This window comes from Abramis brama (assembly GCF_963993115.1).
Source record: "Abramis brama genome assembly, chromosome: 4".
Taxonomy (NCBI): domain Eukaryota; kingdom Metazoa; phylum Chordata; class Actinopteri; order Cypriniformes; family Leuciscidae; genus Abramis; species Abramis brama.
Genome location: NC_139966.1, coordinates 51,375,913 through 51,397,161, shown reverse-complemented (window position 1 = coordinate 51,397,161; position 21,249 = coordinate 51,375,913). Strand labels below are relative to the sequence as shown.

The following is a 21,249-nucleotide window of genomic DNA, read 5'->3' as shown; positions in this document are numbered from 1 at the left end:
CTTTTTACAGTGTTCGTGCTCTTTTTCAAGCTTGGAAGCTTTTGTTTATTCATGGAAAAGAGTGAATACAATTATTCAGAACTTCTTTTGTATTCAAAACTTACTGAGTCATTAGATATGCTGGTAACACTTTAGAATACTGTTCCAGGTAATGTTGGGTAATGACTCAAGTGTTAGCCAACTACATCCTTCAAAGTGTTTTAAAGTGAAAAGCATGAACTCCTTATTAATGACTGAAGTTTCAGGTTTTTGTAAGGTTTTGGATAGTAATTCCTTCCAATGGTTTGGTAATACTTGTGGGTTACCATGATCTTCAATTTAAAATGAATTATACATTATTCGCATTAATTATGAACCTGTATATAGTACTTCTTACTGGGCGGTATGAAAAAAATAGTAGTTAGCTATAATAGTGAACTATCACTTTCAACGCGATTACTTACTAATTAGTTGATCAGAGTTTCTTGTTAGTTAATAGTTATACTAGAATGTTAATATTGCGTTACTCATTTGTTCTTAATGACGGAACAGTATTCTAAAGCGTACCCGAAATGGCACGTAACGCATTGAATTAAAAGTAAAATTTTGAAGTAGAAACACTGAAATAGTTTTGTAAAATGTACTCCAATAATCTTTGTTTGATTTAAGTTCAAAGTTTAATGTGCTAAAACATTGTCATGGTACTCTATAGGTAACAAATTTGTCACTTCATTTTCACATCATTTTCATTAACCACTCCTTCTTTCAGAATATATAGCAATTAATTTCTGGTGGAAGTTTTGGCCGCTGTTTAGTCATGACTCATTACCAAACCATGCTAACTTAACCAAAGCCTATAAATCTTTCCAACCAAATTTTTTTGGGGGGATTCAACTCGAGCACTAATATTAATAGCTGGCATGTGGTGTTTGGTTCCTTTTTGTGATTTTTTTTCCATATACTGCTGGTGACTGGGAATTCCTGCCCGTGTGAAGCTGCACGTATTATGCAGAATGATTCCAACACTCGGCTCTGCTCAGCTCAGAATCCTGACTAGAGAATGTGTGTGTGTGTGTGTGTTAAGAGTCAATTCGTGTGTGTGGCTGGACTGTATGAAATCACCTTCAAGAAGAGTGTGTGTTAGCATGCACTCCTCACGACTCCTCTTGTCAGAACGTTAGCTAAAGAGAAAATCCCCTGTTAGCTCAAATAATCAAGAAATCAAAGTGTATCCCAATTTGTGTAGCCTACTTATTCTATGATGTTTTGTAGTATAAATGTTCACTGAACATTACAAATAGAAAATGTACACTTTAAATACCAGGATGATGCACTTATTTAACCGAAAAAACGAAGGCTTCGTCTGAAATACTATACTATCTTGAGTAGGTACTTATTTTGAGTAAGAAATTACTTCACAACTGCTAAAAAGTATGTCCTTTTATATAGTGTGAATGTGTGTATGAATGTAATCTGGACGTACTACATTTGCCATATTGTCATTATCATGTGACCTACCTCCGTCAGTTGCGTCGCTTTACTGCCATTCACAAATCCTCTCCTGTGGCCTCATGGGATAGTAAAGTGTCCATATCATTCAGAATTACACTGAATTAGGACATCTGGGTACTTTTAGCATACTCTTTAATGAGTACTATGAATTTGAACATACTTGTTTGTCACATACTGTTTAGCCTACTAGTAGGGAAGTTTGTGACTTTGGATGCAGCCGATGTGTGGAATGTTGGACACTTCATCACGGTTAAGTACATGGTGTACAGTGCGTCATTCGGGATGCAACTAATGTCAAAAAATCGTGGCTTATATTATCTTGGAAATGGAAGGTCAAGTTGAGTGTAATGCATTGTGGGATACAGCATCTTGCGCATTGCTCCACATTTTTGCAAACGCTAAAAAGTTGCTAAATACTGGAAGTAGCCTATTACAATAGTTAAATCGCAAAAAGACATTTGTAGCCCTTATATGGAAACTAACATTTTTAAAGAGCACAACGGTCTGAGAATGCACTTTTGAGGTCTGACTGTGCATAATTTATGCTGTAGAACAGAATGTGGATTAAAAAGTTATTAAAAAGTCTAGAGAGAAACCTGAGAAACATGTTCATTCTCTTAAAACTACAGCCTGAACAACTCAGTTTTACAGCAGCTGAGATTACGGTGACGTTCATTGCCTCCGCAAATGCCTAAAGACACTGGTGGTGAAATCTGCAATATTTCTAGTGAAGTTATTAGTAACCTTGATTTGTACTGCTTAACCTGTCATTTTTGAGCATAGATGTGAAAATACATGTTTGTAGTTCATGAATACAAAGGTTAGTCTCTTTTTAAAGACACTCAGCAGATTATTGCTGTAGTGAAAGTATTTTAGTTTTGGGGACCAATTCTCACCATTAAGTTGCATATTAGTTTGCATATTAATAGCATATTGGCTGTTTATTAGTACTTATAAAGCACATATTCATGCCTTATGCTGCATGACCATATTCTACATCCATTAAATCCTACCCAATACCTAAACTTAACTACCTTACTAACTATTAATAAGCAGTTTATTGAGGCAAAAGTTGTAGTTAAAGGGATAGTTCACCCAAAAATGAAATTTTTGTCATCACTAACTCACCCTCATGTTGTTCCAAACCTGTTTGAGTTTCTTTCTTCTATTGAACACAGAAGAAGATATTCTAAAAGAATGTTGGCAATTAATTAGACAACTGATGGTTGTTACGAACTGCTCCGAGACACGAAGGTTGAGATCCAAATGCAGCTTTAATTCAGGGGCAATCCAGACACGTAATCCAATATACAGGCAATACCGGTAGGTCAAAACACAGCTAGGCCATCCAAACAAAACAAAACAAAACAAAACAAAACAAAACAAAACAAAACAAAACAAAACAATAATCCACAGAACAGGCAAAAAATCCAAAAACCAAGACACATGAAACCAGGGAAAATGCTCAGAAATGCAGTGCAACAACATACAAATCTTCACAGTGAGTGAATGAGTGAACATGGTATAAATAGGCTGAGACTAACAGGGTAATGAGACACAGGTGAATGCAATCAGTGATGACAAGTCTGGGCAGTGAGTTATGGGAAATGTAGTTTGTGAGGGAGTGATAATAGTCTGGTGTTTAGTGCCCTCTGGTGGCTCTCAAGGGCACTCCAGCTGGTGACCGTTACATAGGTAGCCATGACATTTTTTTCGTCCTATTATGGAAGTCAATGGCTATACCGTTAACTGTTTGATTATCAACCAATTGCTGTAAAGCAAATGTACTAAACTAAACATTTCTTTGTTTTATACAATTTTACAAAATAATGTAGACTCTACAATTGCTAGACAATCATCCAGGAAATGCACTACATCAAGACCCATCTGCGTCATCTTCTCAGTTCTCGCCCATGCGTCGTGGCGCTCTCGTGAAGAGGCTCATACAGAAGAAAATGAATAGCTGAATAAAGTTGTTATTTTTTTATTTATTTTTTGCGCAAAAAAAGTATTCTCGTCGCTTGATAAACTTAAGGTTGAGCCCCCGTAGTCACTTGGACTATTTTAACAATGTCTTTACTAACAGAATGAAATTACCTTGCAGCCTATGAAGGAGTGAGCCAGCTCTCAGATTTCATCAAAAATATCTTAATTTGTGTTCCGAAGATGAACGAAAGTCTTACGGGGTTGGAACAACATGAGGGTGAGTAATTACTGACAGAATTTTCATTTTTGGGTGAACTAACCCTTTAAGCCTTCAAACGACACCTAATTTATGGTGATTAGTAAAAAAAAGTGATGAGGGGCAAAGGCTAAAATGCGTGCCGAAAACAGGTTTTAACATTAAACATTGAAGACCACGTGTGCATGACTGCTTGTTAGGACAAGCTTGCTTGGCAATAATTCCATTCATTGCTCTCCCGCACATTGTGCCTGAAGATGTTTCTCATTCACCCTCTCATGTTCAGGGGTAACGTTACATGCTTTTGTTCACAGTGAAGATTCTTGCTGAGAAGAACATATGTTGAGCTTTGGATGCTGATGATAATAAACCAGTCTGGAACAGCATGGAAATGTATGCTTGTTGATTCTGAAATATTGTTAACGATGATGGTTTTTAAATACAACGTTACATTACAATAATTACCCATTTCAAAACTGAAATGCTGCAAAATACAGCATGCTTTGTCTATGTTCTGATTACTTTAGTTGACTGAGGCGCGTCTATATTTGACTCATTTTCTTTGGACACTTCTGGTACCACCCTGATTTCCTTAAGTACATAATATAAAAATACATTTGAACAATATTTGTTAGTTTCTTAACCAGGCCAGATTTGGTAAATTTCCACCAGTGTATTTGCTTCTGAATATTTTCCGTCCATTGAATGCAGTGTTGTTATCGTTAGCTAAAGCTTTTTTATTTTTTATTTTTTTTTATTAAAATAAAGCTGAAATGAAGTAAAATATAAATACCAGTATTAGATGTAAAACTTAAACTAAATAAACATTTCTAAATGTTGCCTTGTCAACTAACTGAAATAAGTTTACGTTGAAGTACTGAAATAAAAATAAAACTGAAATAAATATAAAAAATGTAAGATGTAAAATATTTTAAATTATATAGGCTATTTTAAAAAAACTATTAAAATTACAAAACCCATAATACAATTAGCCTACTAAAAATAAACTACAATTAAAATGAAAATAAAAGCTAATTCAAAATATTACTAAAAACTATAATAGCATATAATTGCAAAATAAAAATAGCTGAAAAACTTCCTACACTTGCCTTTATTTGAATAAAATGATATTTAGTATATACATATTATATTGGGGCTATATACTTCTCATAAGGATGTTTCATACACACTTTCTGGATTGTGAATCATTGGAAGGTTAAAGGTGGTCAGCTTTCTCTGTAACCTTGAACTTTTAGACATTTCTTTTTTCTTTAAAGTGCCTCAGGAATTCACCACTTAAACAACTTTTATGAGAACCTGTGACATGAACTGTTTGAACGTAAGTCACGTGTTAAGAATGATGCAATCCTGGCTTGAAATTACCATCGGCATTCCCCACTTTTGCTCCACAGATACGGAGAGATACAGTGTTACTGTCAGATGACATAAAAATTGGTTATATGCAGTTTGCGGACTTGTACGTTGACCCTATTGCATTTGAAGGACATGGTCGTCCAGTCGCATGGAGCTTTTTGAAAACGTTCTACTATAAATAAACATTAATGCCTTTCACTATGTGTTAAAATAGATTTAGTAATACTATTTTTTCCTATAAAGGCTGTGGTCACCCTATCACACGGTCAGCTGATTGGTTTACCCATCTCACAGTGACCTACTCTTTCTATCTGAACAGCTGTTAGTTGCGTAGTGCATGTGATAGTTGCCTGGTCACTTATTAATGGCTCTGTTAGAAACCAACTTTTCCTGTCCGAATGAAAATTTGGTGGTGAATTTTGGTGGCGACCTGTATGAGTATGAGCATTTCATTGGCTTGCTAACTTCAGTCTAATGTTTAACTTGTTGTGTCTGATGCCAAGGGGCATCATTGGTTTATTAGCACAGGTTTGTGCATTGGAAGATGTTGTGTAATAAAGTTTATGAATCTGGGTGTTGTACAGAGTTACAGGAATATGTGTTTCCGTGCTCTTTAGATTCATAAAGATACTGGATAAGCTTGGACAGATATTGCAGACAGACATATTTGTTAATAGTTGGTGGTCATGCATTATATAACTTAAAGTTAACTGCAGTACAAGGTGACTAGAGGACATGAATTATGTTTTAAGCTAATTTGTGAAAAGTGAACATGATTTAATATCTGGGCTAATTTATGTAGAACAAAAAAAATGCAAAATTAGATAAACATTTTTAATAATAAATTATATTTCAAATGAATTATAATTAAAAGTTACACTATTGTAAGTAATAATTGTGATATATACAATTAAATTATAATTAAATTCATTTTTTATATATAATGAACGATACAACGGTTGTCCTGGACTTATAGCAACACCATCTGAATGTGTCATCCTGGAAAAATAAATGATTTGGGTTGTCAAATTTCCTATTTACAAGCTTATTTGTCACTTATGATACATTTATTCTGCAGCTAAACGTGTCGAATAATAGGTCAAGTAACCAAGATAAAACATTTTTTTAGACCTCTGGTATGACTGGAAACTTCAACCCATGTGATTTTGCATCATTTTAATCATATTTATGGAAGTATCATCTTTTGTATTCAACAAGAAACTCATACAGGTTTAGAACAACGTCATGGTAAGTAAATGATGACAGAATATTTATTTTTGAGTGAACTATCCCTTTAATTTGTGTTTTGCGACGTCTGTGTGTCCTTTCAAAGTACCAAACAACCGCTGTTCACATTTAAAAGAGAACAACACATCAGATTTCATCTCACTACTAAGTAGTGCTTTATTTCACAGACAAAAAAGAACATTGTATGGGCATGACAGGCTAATTTTATTGTCTTTCCAAAATATACACATTTTTTCATACCCAGAGGACGTCTCTGAGGTGCGAGAAAACACTGTATGTGATAAATAACGTCTTTGGTGACATAGATACACAAATGCAAACATAAATACATTAACTTAAATATCAGATCTAATAATAGGATTCACAAAAGATAGTGTACATGATACTGACCTCTTCCTAATTCAGTGTGCTAACGCCCTTTGAAATACATTCATACAGATCCTGCTCAAATTCATAACACAAAACTCACATATCTGAAGTTCAAGTGACAAACATAGAAACATGCTTTAAAGTGCTTCGCATGGTAGTAACAACACAACTGACCTTTAGTATCGACTAAAACATTTAAGGTTACGCTGGTCAAGATGACGTTCATACACACTCACACATACGTCTTTAAAAGTCACAGATTCATAACGTTCTTTGTATTCCTTCATCATTAAGATAGTTTGTGCCCAGTGCTCATGTGTGAAAGCTAATGCTTGTGTTATTCTTAATGAACCAAGTAGGGCCTTAAAGGGGGACAAAGGTCATGAAAATATGCGATACACAGGGACAGCACACAAAAACACGCGCGTACGAAGAACGATCAGGGCCAGATACTGACGCACTTGTTACGTTCCAACCCATGTCACCAAGACGTTCACAACAACTCATCCGACAATAAATAAATAGATAGTTAAATAGTCGGAAAAAAAAGGAATGTGATCAATATAAGTCAACATGAGGCTCTCCCTGTGCATGTACACAAAAAGTACAGATTAACCAGGCTCTCAGCAGTTTAAAAGCCTTTTAATGATCAGTCACGAGAGACATTAATCAGATCGATTACAGCAGAGAGAATGGTGTCGAATATATATAGAGAGCCTTTGAGCAGATTAGCGCCAAAGCACCAGCGATTACCATTACTTCCTATGATCATCATCATTAGAATCAGCCAGGAAAAAGAGAAAGACTTTTACAGTTATCAACACCAACAAATCCAATTGAAAATCAAGTCTATGTAAAGATAAAAGATCACTGAATAACAGTATAGAGTGAATGCACAGAAAGGTATCAAGTAAATTCAGGTTTTTTTGGTCGGTTCTCTGCTTTTCTGGAGTAATTTGAAAGCAAGTTGTCCTATAACATACATCATCACATAGTGGGAAACCTAATGCTTTCTGAGAGTTTGGCCTGGACACCTTGCAGAAATTGAGTATTTGATGTTTAAGTAGGATTTTTAGGATTACTTCAACTACTTTAATCCTCAGACATGCACTTTGATGTCTCACAGCATTCCCCCGACTTCCACAGACCCCTAAAAGCCAGGGAAAGTTTCTAGAAGTTTTAAATCGCTCGGTTTTTACGGCAATTTTTCCTGTGTCTGCTGGGTATTTTTGGTGTGTGTATCCACCCACGTATTCAGACATGATTATTATAACAAAAGGGAATTCTTAAAATACATGACACGGATGGAGAGTGTTTTTGGAAGGCCATGTTCCCGAAAGACTTTGGCACGCTCGCGCCTCATATTTTGGTATAACTACAATCTTTAATTAGAGTTACAGGAATGAGCTTGTGAATGACTTAAATGACGCCAGTCGATGTGTGTTGAGAATATTTTGAGGGCATTTGATGATATTAAAAAGTGTGCAATTTACTAAAAATACTTTTTTGTCCATACAATGCGAGTCAATGGGGTCCAAAACCAACAGTGAATCACTTTGACTTGCATTGCATTTTTCAAAATATCTTATTTTGTGATGCGCAGAATGAAAAACTCATAAAGGGTTTGAGTAAATTATGACAATTTTTTTCTCATTATCAAGATGGGAGAAATGGTTTTCAAATAGCCCTTCGGCTAGTTTTCTCCTTTGTTATGGAGCTGTAACCTAGGCTATGGCTATTTATGGGTGAGCTTTAGCCATCATTTAAGAATGCTCCAAAAAGTCTTGCTTCTGTTTATGAAATGTGGCAAAGCTCAGCAGGATTCTGTCAGAGTGGAAACTGAGACCTCGGGGATTATAACTCATTCTCGTGACTTTATAAATCACGTGAAGTGTAATATTCCAGGCGCCAGACCTCAAAGTGCATGGAAAAGCAACAATGTGTTAATCCGGATTCAGCGGCAGTTGCTACTGTATTGTTCGTGGGTTCAATCAAGAGACCACTGTGTTTATAAATTCACAATTCGCCATTGTCTAAAACCCAGGATTTAAACCCAAACTTGCAGTAACTATACATGTGAGAAGGTATCAGATGGGGGTCTTAAACAAGGGGGTCTTAAACAAGCTCCGAAGCCATCAGAGAAAGTCTGCTTTCTTCTTAAAAGTGCATTGGAGACACGAGGTGGGAGAGTTCAGAGTCTTTTCGAACACACGGCCCTCAGACTGACAGAAATCCGATCGCACACCTTGTTGAAATCCACATTAAAGGCTCAGCGGGTTTGATCAGTGGTGCAGAAGTTAACAGCCTTTGATGAGTCTGGATGTAATGCGGCATAACCCGGGATAATCTCTTATCTGAGGACTTAACAAGATGACAATATCAAAATAAAGAAGTACCATAAAATGAGAGGCCAGAGTCAAAGTGTTTCAGAGGCACCGAATTCAAAAGTTGCCATCAAGTAACAAGAGGTCCTTTCTGTCCAAAAAGGCACAGTATACACTCCAGAAAACCAAGGCAGAGAGCAGGAAAGAGTACTACAGCAGTACCGCAATAAAATAGATAAACACCAGGACAGAGACTTGTAACACGGTTTTCTTGGTCTTAGTTTTAGCCGGACGTCCCCCTAGACTCATCCGTAGCTGTGTGGACTGCGCGGGTTAATGGGGGATTCTTCGCGCCTGCTTTGGCCAGCCAGCTGGTGGAGGCGGTGACTGAGGTTTTGCACCTGGCAGGTACCGAGGATGCATCCGACGCGCATCAGCCGGCCGTGGTGGCCTCGCGACTGCACGTTGCGACGGCCTCTCTGCCTAGGGCTTTCACCTGTTTCGCTGGGTTCTCCTGCTTTTGGCTGACCAACGTGGAGTGGGTTTCCTGTTGGGTCTGGAGGTGGAGGTCTGGAGAGGATGGCCCTCCACAGAACGGTGCGGTCGATGGAGACGCCATGGTCAGTATTTGGGCGCTCAGTGACATCTGGAGAGATGGGGTCTTCCTCTCTTAACTGATGGAGTCTTGTCATGAAGCCCAACCTGCAGTGAGACAGAAGTAGGACTTATAAATATTGCTCTTGAACAGGAATTTACATGTTACTGAATTATATTTGACCATATTTGTCAAACACACAATATACAAAAATTCAATTGTTGATTACATTACATTTTATATAGTGGCTACTTAACACCTAAATAAAATTGATATAAAGTATAAAAAGTTATATGAATGTTTCAAGTCCATTTTTGATTTTTGTAGATATAGGTATATAGATGTGATTAGGTGTTTAATATCTATGAAACAGGCAGGTCATCAAACATTTTTCAAAATAAACTACACTTTTGATTTATTTAGCTAGTGCATGAATATCGGTTGTAAAGGTTTTATGTACAAAACTATTAGAAAAAATTAAATAATAGCACATTTAATAGTGAAATTTGACTTTATGCAACTATTTATTGCACATAAAAGGCTTGATTCAACATTAAGCATCATTTACAGCTGATACTAAATGTGCAGTTTGGTCAACCGTGCAAACATCTACTGCAACCACACAATAAATGCTCGCTGTTCAAAAAGGGTATGACTCTTTGGGACACAGCGTACGGTAAACACACTTGATTTACTCCGGGGTTTTGCAGTAATGGCTGAGGCCATCTGCCCTCTGTTTGATTATCACACTAGATACTGAAACCTTTGTTTTTTGCACAGGCCACTAATTCAGGTCTCGCTCTTAGAATTAGCGAGCAGCGGTTAGCAGATCATGGCAGGTGCACGTTAAGGCGGTGGCTTTTTTACGCCTCGTGATTCGCATTTTTCTACTTTTATTTCCAAATGAAATGGGAAAGCATAACTATAAAAGAGCAACCCATTTATACAAAAACCCTAAAGCTGAAATTTGAGAAATGACAGGGTGTATTGTTAGGTTGGACCACACCATCTAATCTCACGCTGTCATACTAAACTTGGTGAAAAATCTTGCTGAGTAACACTGACTTGTGCCAGACATGCGTTTAGCATTTTTGCTCGCACATTCTTGAAAGCTTGAAAACCCAACTTTCCAGAAATATCAGTTACTCTTGCAGTTGCTCTTTTTTCATCCAAAAGTTTAATAATTAGGCCTATTTATTAGGTATAGTTTGCAGTGTGCAAACTATGCAGCCAGCTGTTTTTTTTTCCTTTGCATTGTGGTCAACCAAAATACCACCTCTTTAAAAAATAATGATTATCTGCCCAAAGTGTCTCTGATGAATAGTACTTTCACCCCTGTTTTAATGTAATGTAATGCCACTGGTCTAATATGTTATGCTGTATTCAATTCTTGCGAATTCAGCAACTAAGTCTCCACACCTCTGAAAATCTCAGCAGCTTCACATGATCAAAATTAAGTGTTCGTCCCCCTGAAGGGGATGTTCGTCCCCCCAGTAGTTTCTCTTTGAGCTTGATCCAACTATGCCTTTTTTTAGATGCTTAAGCAGAGATAAGCTGCCCGTAGACTTCATCCGTTTGCCCTCTGACCTTCTCAGAGACATCCATATTTCTCAAATCCTTTAAAATGTCTGCTAGACCACCCTGTCTCATGGCTCATCCTATGTGTCATCAGCAAAACTCACTCACTTTGCAAGGAAGGTTGCCAGGATATTAGAGCAAGTATAACTGTTGTTCCTAGAAATGTCCTGTTTATCCATCCTATTGTGATCCTTCTGTTATACTGTGAATAAACTTGAGAAGGGCAGCCACTTTCCATATAATTGAACAAACGTGCTAATTAAAAATCTCACCTGGCGACATTTAACCAACAGACCACAGTGAAATAGGATCTGTGATTCTGGGGTATTTCTACGCTGAGCATAGTGTTCAGCTAGGAAAATTAGCACCTGCCCCTCGAAATTCAACCCATCTTGGGATAAAGGTGGTAATCATGTTTTGCAGAAACTCTGTTTGAAATGCGCTGAAAAGACGAGGCACTCCCAGAAACCAGAGAAGCAGTCAGGTTTTTCGTCGAATTAAAGTTAAGGCTCTCTCAAATGAGCAATCAACCTGGTTATGTCCTGAAGTAACAGTCTTTGATAGTGGACTTTGTGTCGTGAGTGATTTAATCTTTTGAAATGCAACATGCTCTTCGCTGCACACCTCTTGTCGGCCTGGTACTGGCGGACTGCCACGAAAACCCTGTGATGCCCTGTGGGAACAAATCCCACATGTGGGGAAACAAGGTGATATGATATTTGATTGTGATTTACTACTTGATCCTTCTCTGAGAGAGGCAGGTCAGATGTATCCAGATCAATCCAGTATTATTGTTTGTTCTTGCAGTAAGGTTGGGATTTTTGCACCTCTATGAAACTGGTCATGGCTGTTTGTGAATTGGTCATCAGCTGGTTATATTTAGCCGGACAGAAAAAAAGTAATTATAGTACCTGCGCTCTTTTATGGGAAAAGTGACTGCGAGTCAAACCAAGTGACCTTCTCTAATTACTATGAGATGTTTGTTCCATTAAAACCAGCTTTTATCATGGTTATAATGTACATAATGGGAACTTTATGTTCAGAAACAGTAGGATAAAAAGTTTTTTAGTGTTAAATATTAAACATAATATTTTTAATTAATATAATAGGTTTAATATACATATGAAAAATGTATTCCATATAATTTACAATGTTGGGGTTATGGGCTGGAAAGGTGTTTAAATATATATATATGGGCACTTTAAGCATTAAACTGTGGATAGCAATAGTGAAACTCCAAAAAGTGAAAGTGAGTCTGAGAAAGTGATTTAAGTCTGTTAATGGTTAGATTATGGCGTTGATAAGGGCTTTTTAAGCCCTTCCTCCTCTTATGTGTTTGTTTTTATGGTTTTTGATCAGAGTGGAAACATGCCGCTTGAGGATGAGGAGGAAGGAATTCAGGTCTTAGTTACTAATCCACCACGGAATTCTGCCTGACAGATGAGTTTTTCCTCTCGCCTCTAACAATAATGACCAAGCGGCGTGGTGTAAAATGCTAATGTTTGTGTTGTAAACGGAGGACTGCATAACTCAAGTCCAAACATGACCGGCCCAGATCCCCATTGAGTGTGAACCAACTTGTCATAGACAGCACGCTTCCCCTTGAGTGAGCTTTAGGACTTGTTTCCTCCAGAGTTGACAATTGGAAATCAACCAAACAGCATTTTACTTAATTGACAGTAGAAGAACATTGCTTTTTCTGATGCCCTACATAACAGACAGTAACATCGACTTCCTTAAATCCTGATTATAGAGGATCAAATGTCCCACATTTCAGTGAATTATCATATAGAGAGCCAATCCTCTCGACCACAGCGTTGAACCAGATGGTGTTCGCTTCAGTCATGGACTGCAGATGATACACTTTTTATAAATAAAGGTACTTTACTGGCATTAATGTTCCATGAAGAACCTTTGACGTACATGGAACCTTTCCATTGCACAAAAGGTTCTTTATAGTCTAAAAAAATAATTCAGATTATTGAAATGTTCTTCACACTAAGAAAGAAATGGTATATAACTGATCCCTGAATGTCTTTTGGGGAATCTAAAATGTTTGTTCCATATTGTTGTGAAAACCATAGACATATATACATAGATTCCACGTTCAATCGCTCCAGACACGTCATCGACCGCCATCTTGGAACAGTCAACGTGTCATCACTCACATTAAGACACTCACGCTCAACATCGCGCAGATTCTGGTTGTGAACGCTGAGATTTAAATTTCTGAAGAAGTAAATAACCTTTCACAGGTGAGAATATTAACTCAATATTACAGGTTTTCACTATGGTACTTTTTAATGTTTTTACTTTTACTATGGTAACTTTTTATTGTCGTGTTAGCTAAGCCCTTCGTCTTGCCGTATTGTGTTAGTTTAGCAAAATTATCTGCTGAAGTCTATTGCAGATATAGGTATTCAAACTAAGTACGGTTGTAGACGCTCAGTCAACCTGCTCTCAACTGTTCATGGACCGGCTTTGACCATTCCAATATGGCGGACGGCTAACGTATAGAGGCCCATTGAAACAGTCGCTAATGAGGAATATATATATATATATATGGTGCACAGCAAATAATCTAACCCCACCACAGTGGGGTGATCCGATTTCCGAAAGTAGTTAAAAAAAATCTACATTGGACCTGTCGCTTGGCTCCTGCCTCCGCATATTCTCTCACAAACTAAACCTTGAGATATTATGTAACGGAGAAAACTAGGCTATGTTAACGTAGTTTTTTTCCAGAGACCAAAATCATATTTAAACCACCACAACGGGCTTCACTAACCGCCATTTTCGATTCAGGGACAGCATGTCACAGCATGTTAAACAATAAAAATCCCTGACTGTCTGATATTGCAAAGGTTGCTGTACGTTCTGTGTACATGGATGGTTATCGAACACTGAGTGAGTGAGTCCATGTGAAGAACGTAGAGTTCTCTGAGATGAATTAAGACAAGAGAGACAAAAAGCTGAGAGGGAGAGATTCTGAAAGGTCAGAGATGAGATAGGGACTTCTTTTGCGATGCTTTTATCAGGCTTTTTGGAGATTTGAAGAACCCGGCCACTTCATTGTATGCAGAAGAGCAGTGTAAACATCCTACTAAACCCCTTTAAAATGGGTTTGGAATGACGTGAGGGTTAATAAATGATGACAGATATTTTGATTTTGGGTGAACTGTCTCTTTAAAGGCACCTGACATTATTGCAGTAATCAGAAACTGTCTGACACCATAGTATTTATCAGCTTTTATTGTCGCTTTGTAACTGTAAATCAACTAGTCAGACGCCTGTGACTAAATATCAGTCAATGTCCTCACCAAATATTGCACAGACCAGCAGAAAAGCATGTGGAATGCATGTGCAACAATTATACTGTAAATATTGTAGGTCAAGGACAAATACAGTCCTTCCCTTGACATTATGGTTAGTCATGTAACAGTATTGGGTGCAAGTGTCACAAGATATTAATGAGCTGCTATGAAGGTAAAAAAAAACTACCCATTAAATTTTGGCATTCAGATTGGGAGGGATTACAATTTTCTATTACAGCTTTTCAAAGCCTGAAGTATCAGTTTTAGTTCCTCTGTTCCTCAGGCTGACAAGATGAAGAGAATTGCACCGTTCAGCAAAACGGATGTGAGCACAGTATGCATGTGTCAGCCAGAAGAGGGCACACAGACACTCATACTTTGCAATTCATTCCTTTTGTCTGCCAGAAATAATGGCTTGACAAAGCATGGCATTGCTTTAAATTGCGGTTTTCAGGAATAACTACCCCAATATCCTATTTTAGAGATTTGCTGCCAATCAAATAAAAAATACAGTATAACTAAAGTACTTGATACCACACCAATATGTTTAAAAAAACTACCATTTTGTCAGATTTGTTGAGGAATTACACTCTATTTCCAGCACCACTCAGTCAGGCTGTTTCTTATTCGCCTAACCTTGACTCAGAAATGATACAAACGTTTATCACTGCTCAAAAAAACACATTGTACATTCATTTGTGTTGCTTTTGAAGGCATGGCAGTCACAAAATATTTAATTAATCACATGATGAGCACCAATTGACTAACGACTTATTTTTGTGAGGGTAGGTGCCAAAAACTATATGATGCAATGACTTACGGTGCTTACATTATTTAAAAGAGCACACTGTATATAGTAAAACTGTCTTATCTGAACCTGTTTAATCAAAATTTGTACTCTTTGGACACAAACTGCACGCCTTTTCTAATAAAGGTTCAGAAAAGTTACTGAAAGAGTGTTTATTCCTGGTCACAGGCGGGAAACTCAAAAAGTTCCACAGTAAGATGGTTATGGAAACTTTTTAAGTTTTTCTTATATCAGGCAATTTTCGGGAAAGGGAAATGAAAATCAAATAATAAATGCACAAGTAAAAGTAGCCTACTTGGAAATCGACTTTTCATAATGTAACTTAGTTCCTTATCTAAAATGAGGTTTTGGGCTTCCCCACTGATCACAAATTTTTCTGCAGAAATTCGATGTGATGTGAGCATTATTTATATGAGTAATCATTAATAATATATTAATAATAGACCCTTTAAGTATTATATTTATGCACATGTTTAATGCTTCTATGGAGCTTTGAAACAGCCATCATCTTTCAGAGGGAGAAACTGGAATTAATTAATAAGCTCTGGTCATGTGACTCTCAAACAGCATTCAATGCGCATTCAAATAGTTACTGTTATGCAAACTTTGTGTACGAGAATGTATATAGCCTAAACTTCTTATCTGTAGGCTGTATTTATAAACTACTATCGTAAAGTGTTACTGTAAAAGTTTGCTTTACCAAGAAGCAGGCGGCCAAATATGCGGGTGAATGAGTGGGATGCGTGCGTTTATACAGTCACGTCTACCATCCTAACTGACCTTGTTCACTGCAACCATTAGCCTATCGCGAGTCGCGACAAAACATCCTCTCTTTGTGTAATAAACTCTTTTTTTTTTTTACATAACACATCCCTGGTACCAGTCTACTTCGAAATACTTAGGGGGAAAAGATAACAGTACCTTTCAACAGTGTTGTTTAACTTTTTGAAGGAGCAAATATTGAATTTGCGCATTCGACTCGGTTCTTTTGATCAATCAGTTTTAAAGATTCATATAATATTTCAATAAAGCCGTTTCTTGCTGCTGTTCATGCATTTTATTAATGCGGTTCTTTATTGTAATTTCATCCTTATCCAGTTCATAAAAACATAAAGTCCTTAATATAATTTACATTTATAATAAATAATACTGAAACGTATACATTTCTTGCTTGAAAGGGTTTTTACCCCTTTTAATGAAATGCTAGGCTATTTATCAAAACCTACTCAGTTTGTCTAGTAGCCGTTGTATCTGTAAAATTTCTGCGATTTGGAAAGCAATGATATTTTCAGACAGTTTTTGGTTTAAATCAGTGATTTATTGACCCGAGTACCGCCGATTGGTGAACAAATCATTTAGACCGGTTTTGTAAACCCGTTCAGTGGATTCATTAAAAAGATTCGACTCAAAAGAACGATTCATTCAATAGACACCTCAACCGTTTTTTCATCCCTCAGAGAGCTTGGTTAGATTACTTCACCACAAAAACACACACATAGGCAACTTCACAACTAATAATGAGCATCCAGAACAAAAGTGGACCGACCAACAAATCTGAGACATTTAAAAGGCGGATTCCTACCTGTTTCTCACCGGCAGTGCCAACAGTTGTGAGGAGAACAGGCTGATGCAATACACAAAAACCGGGAAAAGTGCTCTCATCGTGGGCGAATAATGTTTTCACGCCCCCTTGGTCAGGAGGGGGCTTCCAATGCACCTGGTCAGTATTGAATTTCCAGCTACTGAAACTTCCAAGTTGGACCCAAAATGTCCAACTCCAGGGTACTGTGGTGTTCTTAAAATAAAGAAAAGGAACATATTAATTGATGCCAACTAGATTTTCTCCCCGCACATATTTATAACTCATTATTGCTAGCAATCTGCTTTGCATCAAATAGCCTACTTCTGGTATAAATGCCGGCATTTAATACAATTATAAATTAAACAAAATTAGAGTGGTGCAAGTAGTAGCTATATTAGTCCATCAGCTCTAATTAGTTGCCAACTAATTATAACCTACACCTTTCCCTTAGTTTCCTTTTTTAAATAGCCTACATTCTGATTATGTTATACTAGTACATCATGTATATAACCTTTACTGACCTTTAACTCAGGTTAAGATCTAGTGCCACGCGCAAATCTGTCTTGAGAATTTTCCCACGGGTCGGGTGTGCACGCGCTCGCCAAGATCAAGCTCTCGTGAAGTCTGAGGTTCAGCTGACATTGGCGCGTTTAAATATGGGATGGGCGGGACTACGGTGCGATTTTTCAAAGGTGTGTCGAATGCAGTGGATCACACAGCTATTCTGAGTCATTGTTATATATGGACATACTTGATTGGTATCAAATGCAGGTATTTTACGCATAACTTGTTTGATATTGCATTTTAGGGCAGCTCGTTAAATGCACGCTTTATAATTTGAATAACAGGTGTTCTTATATCTTTATGAGATAAGCAATATATAGTTTTTGCATTATTTGGTGACACTGACCTTCCACATTCTGATCAAAAACAAAATGCATCCATTTAAATGGTAACAGTAACCCAATTTACAAGGCTTTTCCACATAGTTTTACCAATTCACTAACATTCACGAAACCCCTTCTCTTGTGTTTATCTCTAAGCATTGGGGTGAGTGTGCAGAGGGGATAAGGATGCTAAAGAGACTTCCCCAGAAATTCAGGAGGACAGGACGCACCCTCGCATAATCAATGTGCATTTTAGTGATAATTGATTGGATAGACATTCTCTTCCAATTGTGTCACAGAAAGCAAACACTTTTTGGGACTTTTTTGTTATGAGATTATCTGCAAAGTCATTTTATGTTGTACAAAAAGGCCTAAATGTACTATATAAAGAGGTGTTTGAATGGAGAATTGTACACTTGTGAGTCTTTCTTGAATGGGCTTAAGTGTCTTCCGCAATGATGACATAAGCTTATCTAATCTGCATTCATTTCACAGCAATATTTTATAACTGTTTTATATGGTTGTCATGAACTATTATTATTATTATTATTTACTTCTTTTTTTCTTGCGTCTCTTATGCACAGTCATGCTGCAATTTCAATGCCAATTGAGCATGTGACAAACAAACTTTGAACTTCAACAATTTGTGGTATTTTTCCCTTTTTCCTTGAAAAATCAAGGTGTCACAAGCTCTTGTATGTTTAATTTAAGCTTCTGAATGATTTTATGACCATTTTTATGACCATTTTTATAACAACCGTGCCATCAATATCAAATACAGAAAAGATTTAAGAAGATTTCATCAGCACTTTATAAGATAAAATCCAGCATGAAATGGGAATTGCGATAGTCTTTTCTTCACTATAGTCAGGTATATCCGAGTGAAACGGCTACTCGAACAAGAAAAAATGTAGGACGGGATCGGATGGTTGTGGTTTGCTATTGGTGGATCTCATGTGAGTGACAGGTTGCCCCGCCCTCACGCCAGTAAACACGTCATCAGAGAAGAGAGATGTCATAAAATATAAAAAATAATGATGTGCATGGATAAATAATTTATAATAAATACTGTAATATTCATTTCTTGACTTTATATGAAATCGCATAGTTTACTAATCACATTCCTTCACAGTACCTCATGGCTCCAGTGGGTGAATATATGTCACTTATTCAGGGCAGTGTTGGACATTTATTAAAGTTTTTTGTTTCTGTTTTAAGTAAGTAAATGTGTTCTGCTGCTTTGTATGTTAGTGGAAAACACAATTAAAGTGAATATAAAGTGTAATGAAGGTGACTGATTAATGCAGTAATTCTTAGAGATCAGCAAGTTGTACGTGTCTGGAACCATGATTGCCAAGTGCCTCTGTCCATTTACATAATCCTGAAGAATCATGTGACAGCAGAACTGTGAAGTGGAGCCAAATCACAGACGAGAGCAATTGGTCTCTTCCTCTGATCTCTCATCAGCTGTATGTGCCAATTAGTTTACATGAGTAACTGCTAACCACAGCCAATGAATCCAGTTCAAACCGCAAAACACAAGCCGTCTGTTAAACTGTGCTGATTTTCCCAAAACATATGATGACGTGGATATTTTCATTAGCAATAGCTGAGATAAAAAAAGCTTGCCACATAAATAAACTGTTTTAATAATTATGAGTATACCAAATAAGAAAAAAATCTTTGGGAAAAATGACATGCCATACATGTCATACATATATCAATACACTACAATATAAAATATGTGTTATTTACACTTGTTGTGACTGTTTTTTTTACAATCACTAAGAACCGTTTCTCAATATTAAGGTCACTTTTTCAAAACTCTTCTCACAGTGAGTACAACTGCAGTCTATGTGTGCTAAACTTAGGATCATTTTCCATTGCTTTGGCAAAAAAATAAAAAATCTTTCAAATTACATGAATTCTTTTCTCACTCAGACACAAACAGTGGCGAAACTATGTACCTAAGGGACAATTTGCACGTTTTATACTTTTTCCACAAACTGTTAAACTTAAGTTCAAACCCTAACTCATATAAAACTGAATAAGTCATGTATGAAGTGTTTTGGTAGTTTTAATGCATTTTAGATGTGAAATGTATTGCTGTGACAAGCTGAAGTTGGTTCAGGATAACTGTGTGAAGAGAGAGATAGATAGATAGATAGATAGATAGATAGATAGATAGATAGATAGATAGATAGATAGATAGATAGATAGATAGATAGATAGATAGATAGATAGATAGATAGATAGATAGATAGATAGAGATGTTTAGTATACGGTTGTCTCTTGTATGCTGCCCCCTAGTGAACATTACTATAACTACACTGAATAAATATCAACAATGTCATGATGAGAGATTTCGGAGTTCAAAACAGAAAGTAATAGTATTTGGTATCCCAGCGGGAAATTCTCATTACGTTCAAAGTGCACGTAAACAACATATCTTAAACATTTCAAACACAAAAACAAACCACTCCAATGGCGATCCTTTTGCTGAAATACCAGTGACGTCTCTTCACTCTTCTTCCTCCCCAGCATGAAATAGTAAATCCCTGTACTAAATTGATTTGAAAACATACTTGTTCCCACTGAGCTTCTTTCCTTCGCATGTTTACGATGGCATAACGTTTGAATTTGAGAACGCAACTGGTTTGTTATGGCTCACAATCAAGTTTATTTGCATTGCTGGGATGGACAGTTAGCAGTCATGTTTGTATTACTGGGCTTCTGTTTCTTTTTTGTTACCATTACCCATCAGCCAGTGCTGCTATGTCATACACTACACTTATCTTTAGATTTGTGTGTGGGAATGGCAGTCTGCTTCAGCGGTTGTGTTTGGGTGTGACCGCAGGGGAACAATGGATGTATATTTCCACAAATGGATGAAGAAGTCACGAGACTCTTCCGTGCTATGGTTCAAATTACTGGCAACTATAAAAGATGAATGAATGTTGGTGTATCAACACAAACACCGACCGCGTCGTATGTTTCATCCTGTTACTTCATCATCCTCACATGACTCATTGTTATATTCCCATCCTGCATTTGAACAGGATTGATCTAGCAGGTACTGGTTACTTTCTCCTGCTTCATTGTTCAAGTTAGTTCGACTTTTGTTCAAGTTTACCATAGTTTATTAGCAGCATAGACCACATGGTTTACCTGGTCTTTTTTTTTTTTTTTTGTTGCCAAGGATAAATGTCTTAAATGATTGCATAATACTTTCATCAGATGTTTAATAAGTTTTTCTCTCTCTCTAGTGATCAAGTATGTTTACGAGCTGTTTAATTCATAACATTTAATTTTAATTAAAAATGAATTAAAACTGAATTAATTAATTAAAATTAAATCCATAAAATGCTGGCATGATGGGAACCCCTAAAAGGTTCTATGAAGCACCTGACAGAATCCTTTAAGGTTCTATGACCTTTTCTTCTAAGTGTGATTAGCTTGATTGTTTTGGAAACAATATTGCCGAAATATCAATAAGG

The 21,249-nt window shown here is 36.8% G+C and overlaps 1 protein-coding gene across 1 annotated transcript; it reads right to left on the bottom strand.

The window, feature by feature from the left end:
• Nucleotides 1–6,421: 6,421 nt before the first annotated feature.
• adm2a (adrenomedullin 2a) lies at nt 6,422–17,524 on the bottom strand. Its single transcript, XM_084111710.1, has 3 exons — nt 17,387–17,524; nt 16,866–17,078; nt 6,422–9,690 (listed from the first exon to the last, which is right to left on the bottom strand). The coding sequence occupies exons 2-3, from the start codon at nt 16,943–16,945 to the stop codon at nt 9,294–9,296; spliced, it is 477 nt and encodes a 158-aa protein (XP_083967836.1). The 5' UTR covers nt 16,946–17,078; nt 17,387–17,524; the 3' UTR covers nt 6,422–9,293.
• Nucleotides 17,525–21,249: the final 3,725 nt, after the last annotated feature.

Excerpts from the sequence above, each read along its gene's own strand:
- adm2a (XM_084111710.1), bottom strand. The coding sequence starts at position 16,945 with ATGAGAGCACTTTTCCCGGTTTTTGTGTATTGCATCAGCCTGTTCTCC. Across the intron at positions 9,691-16,865 it reads GCACTGCCGGTGAGAAACAG|GTTGGGCTTCATGACAAGAC; the intron begins GTAGGAATCCGC and ends GTCTCACTGCAG.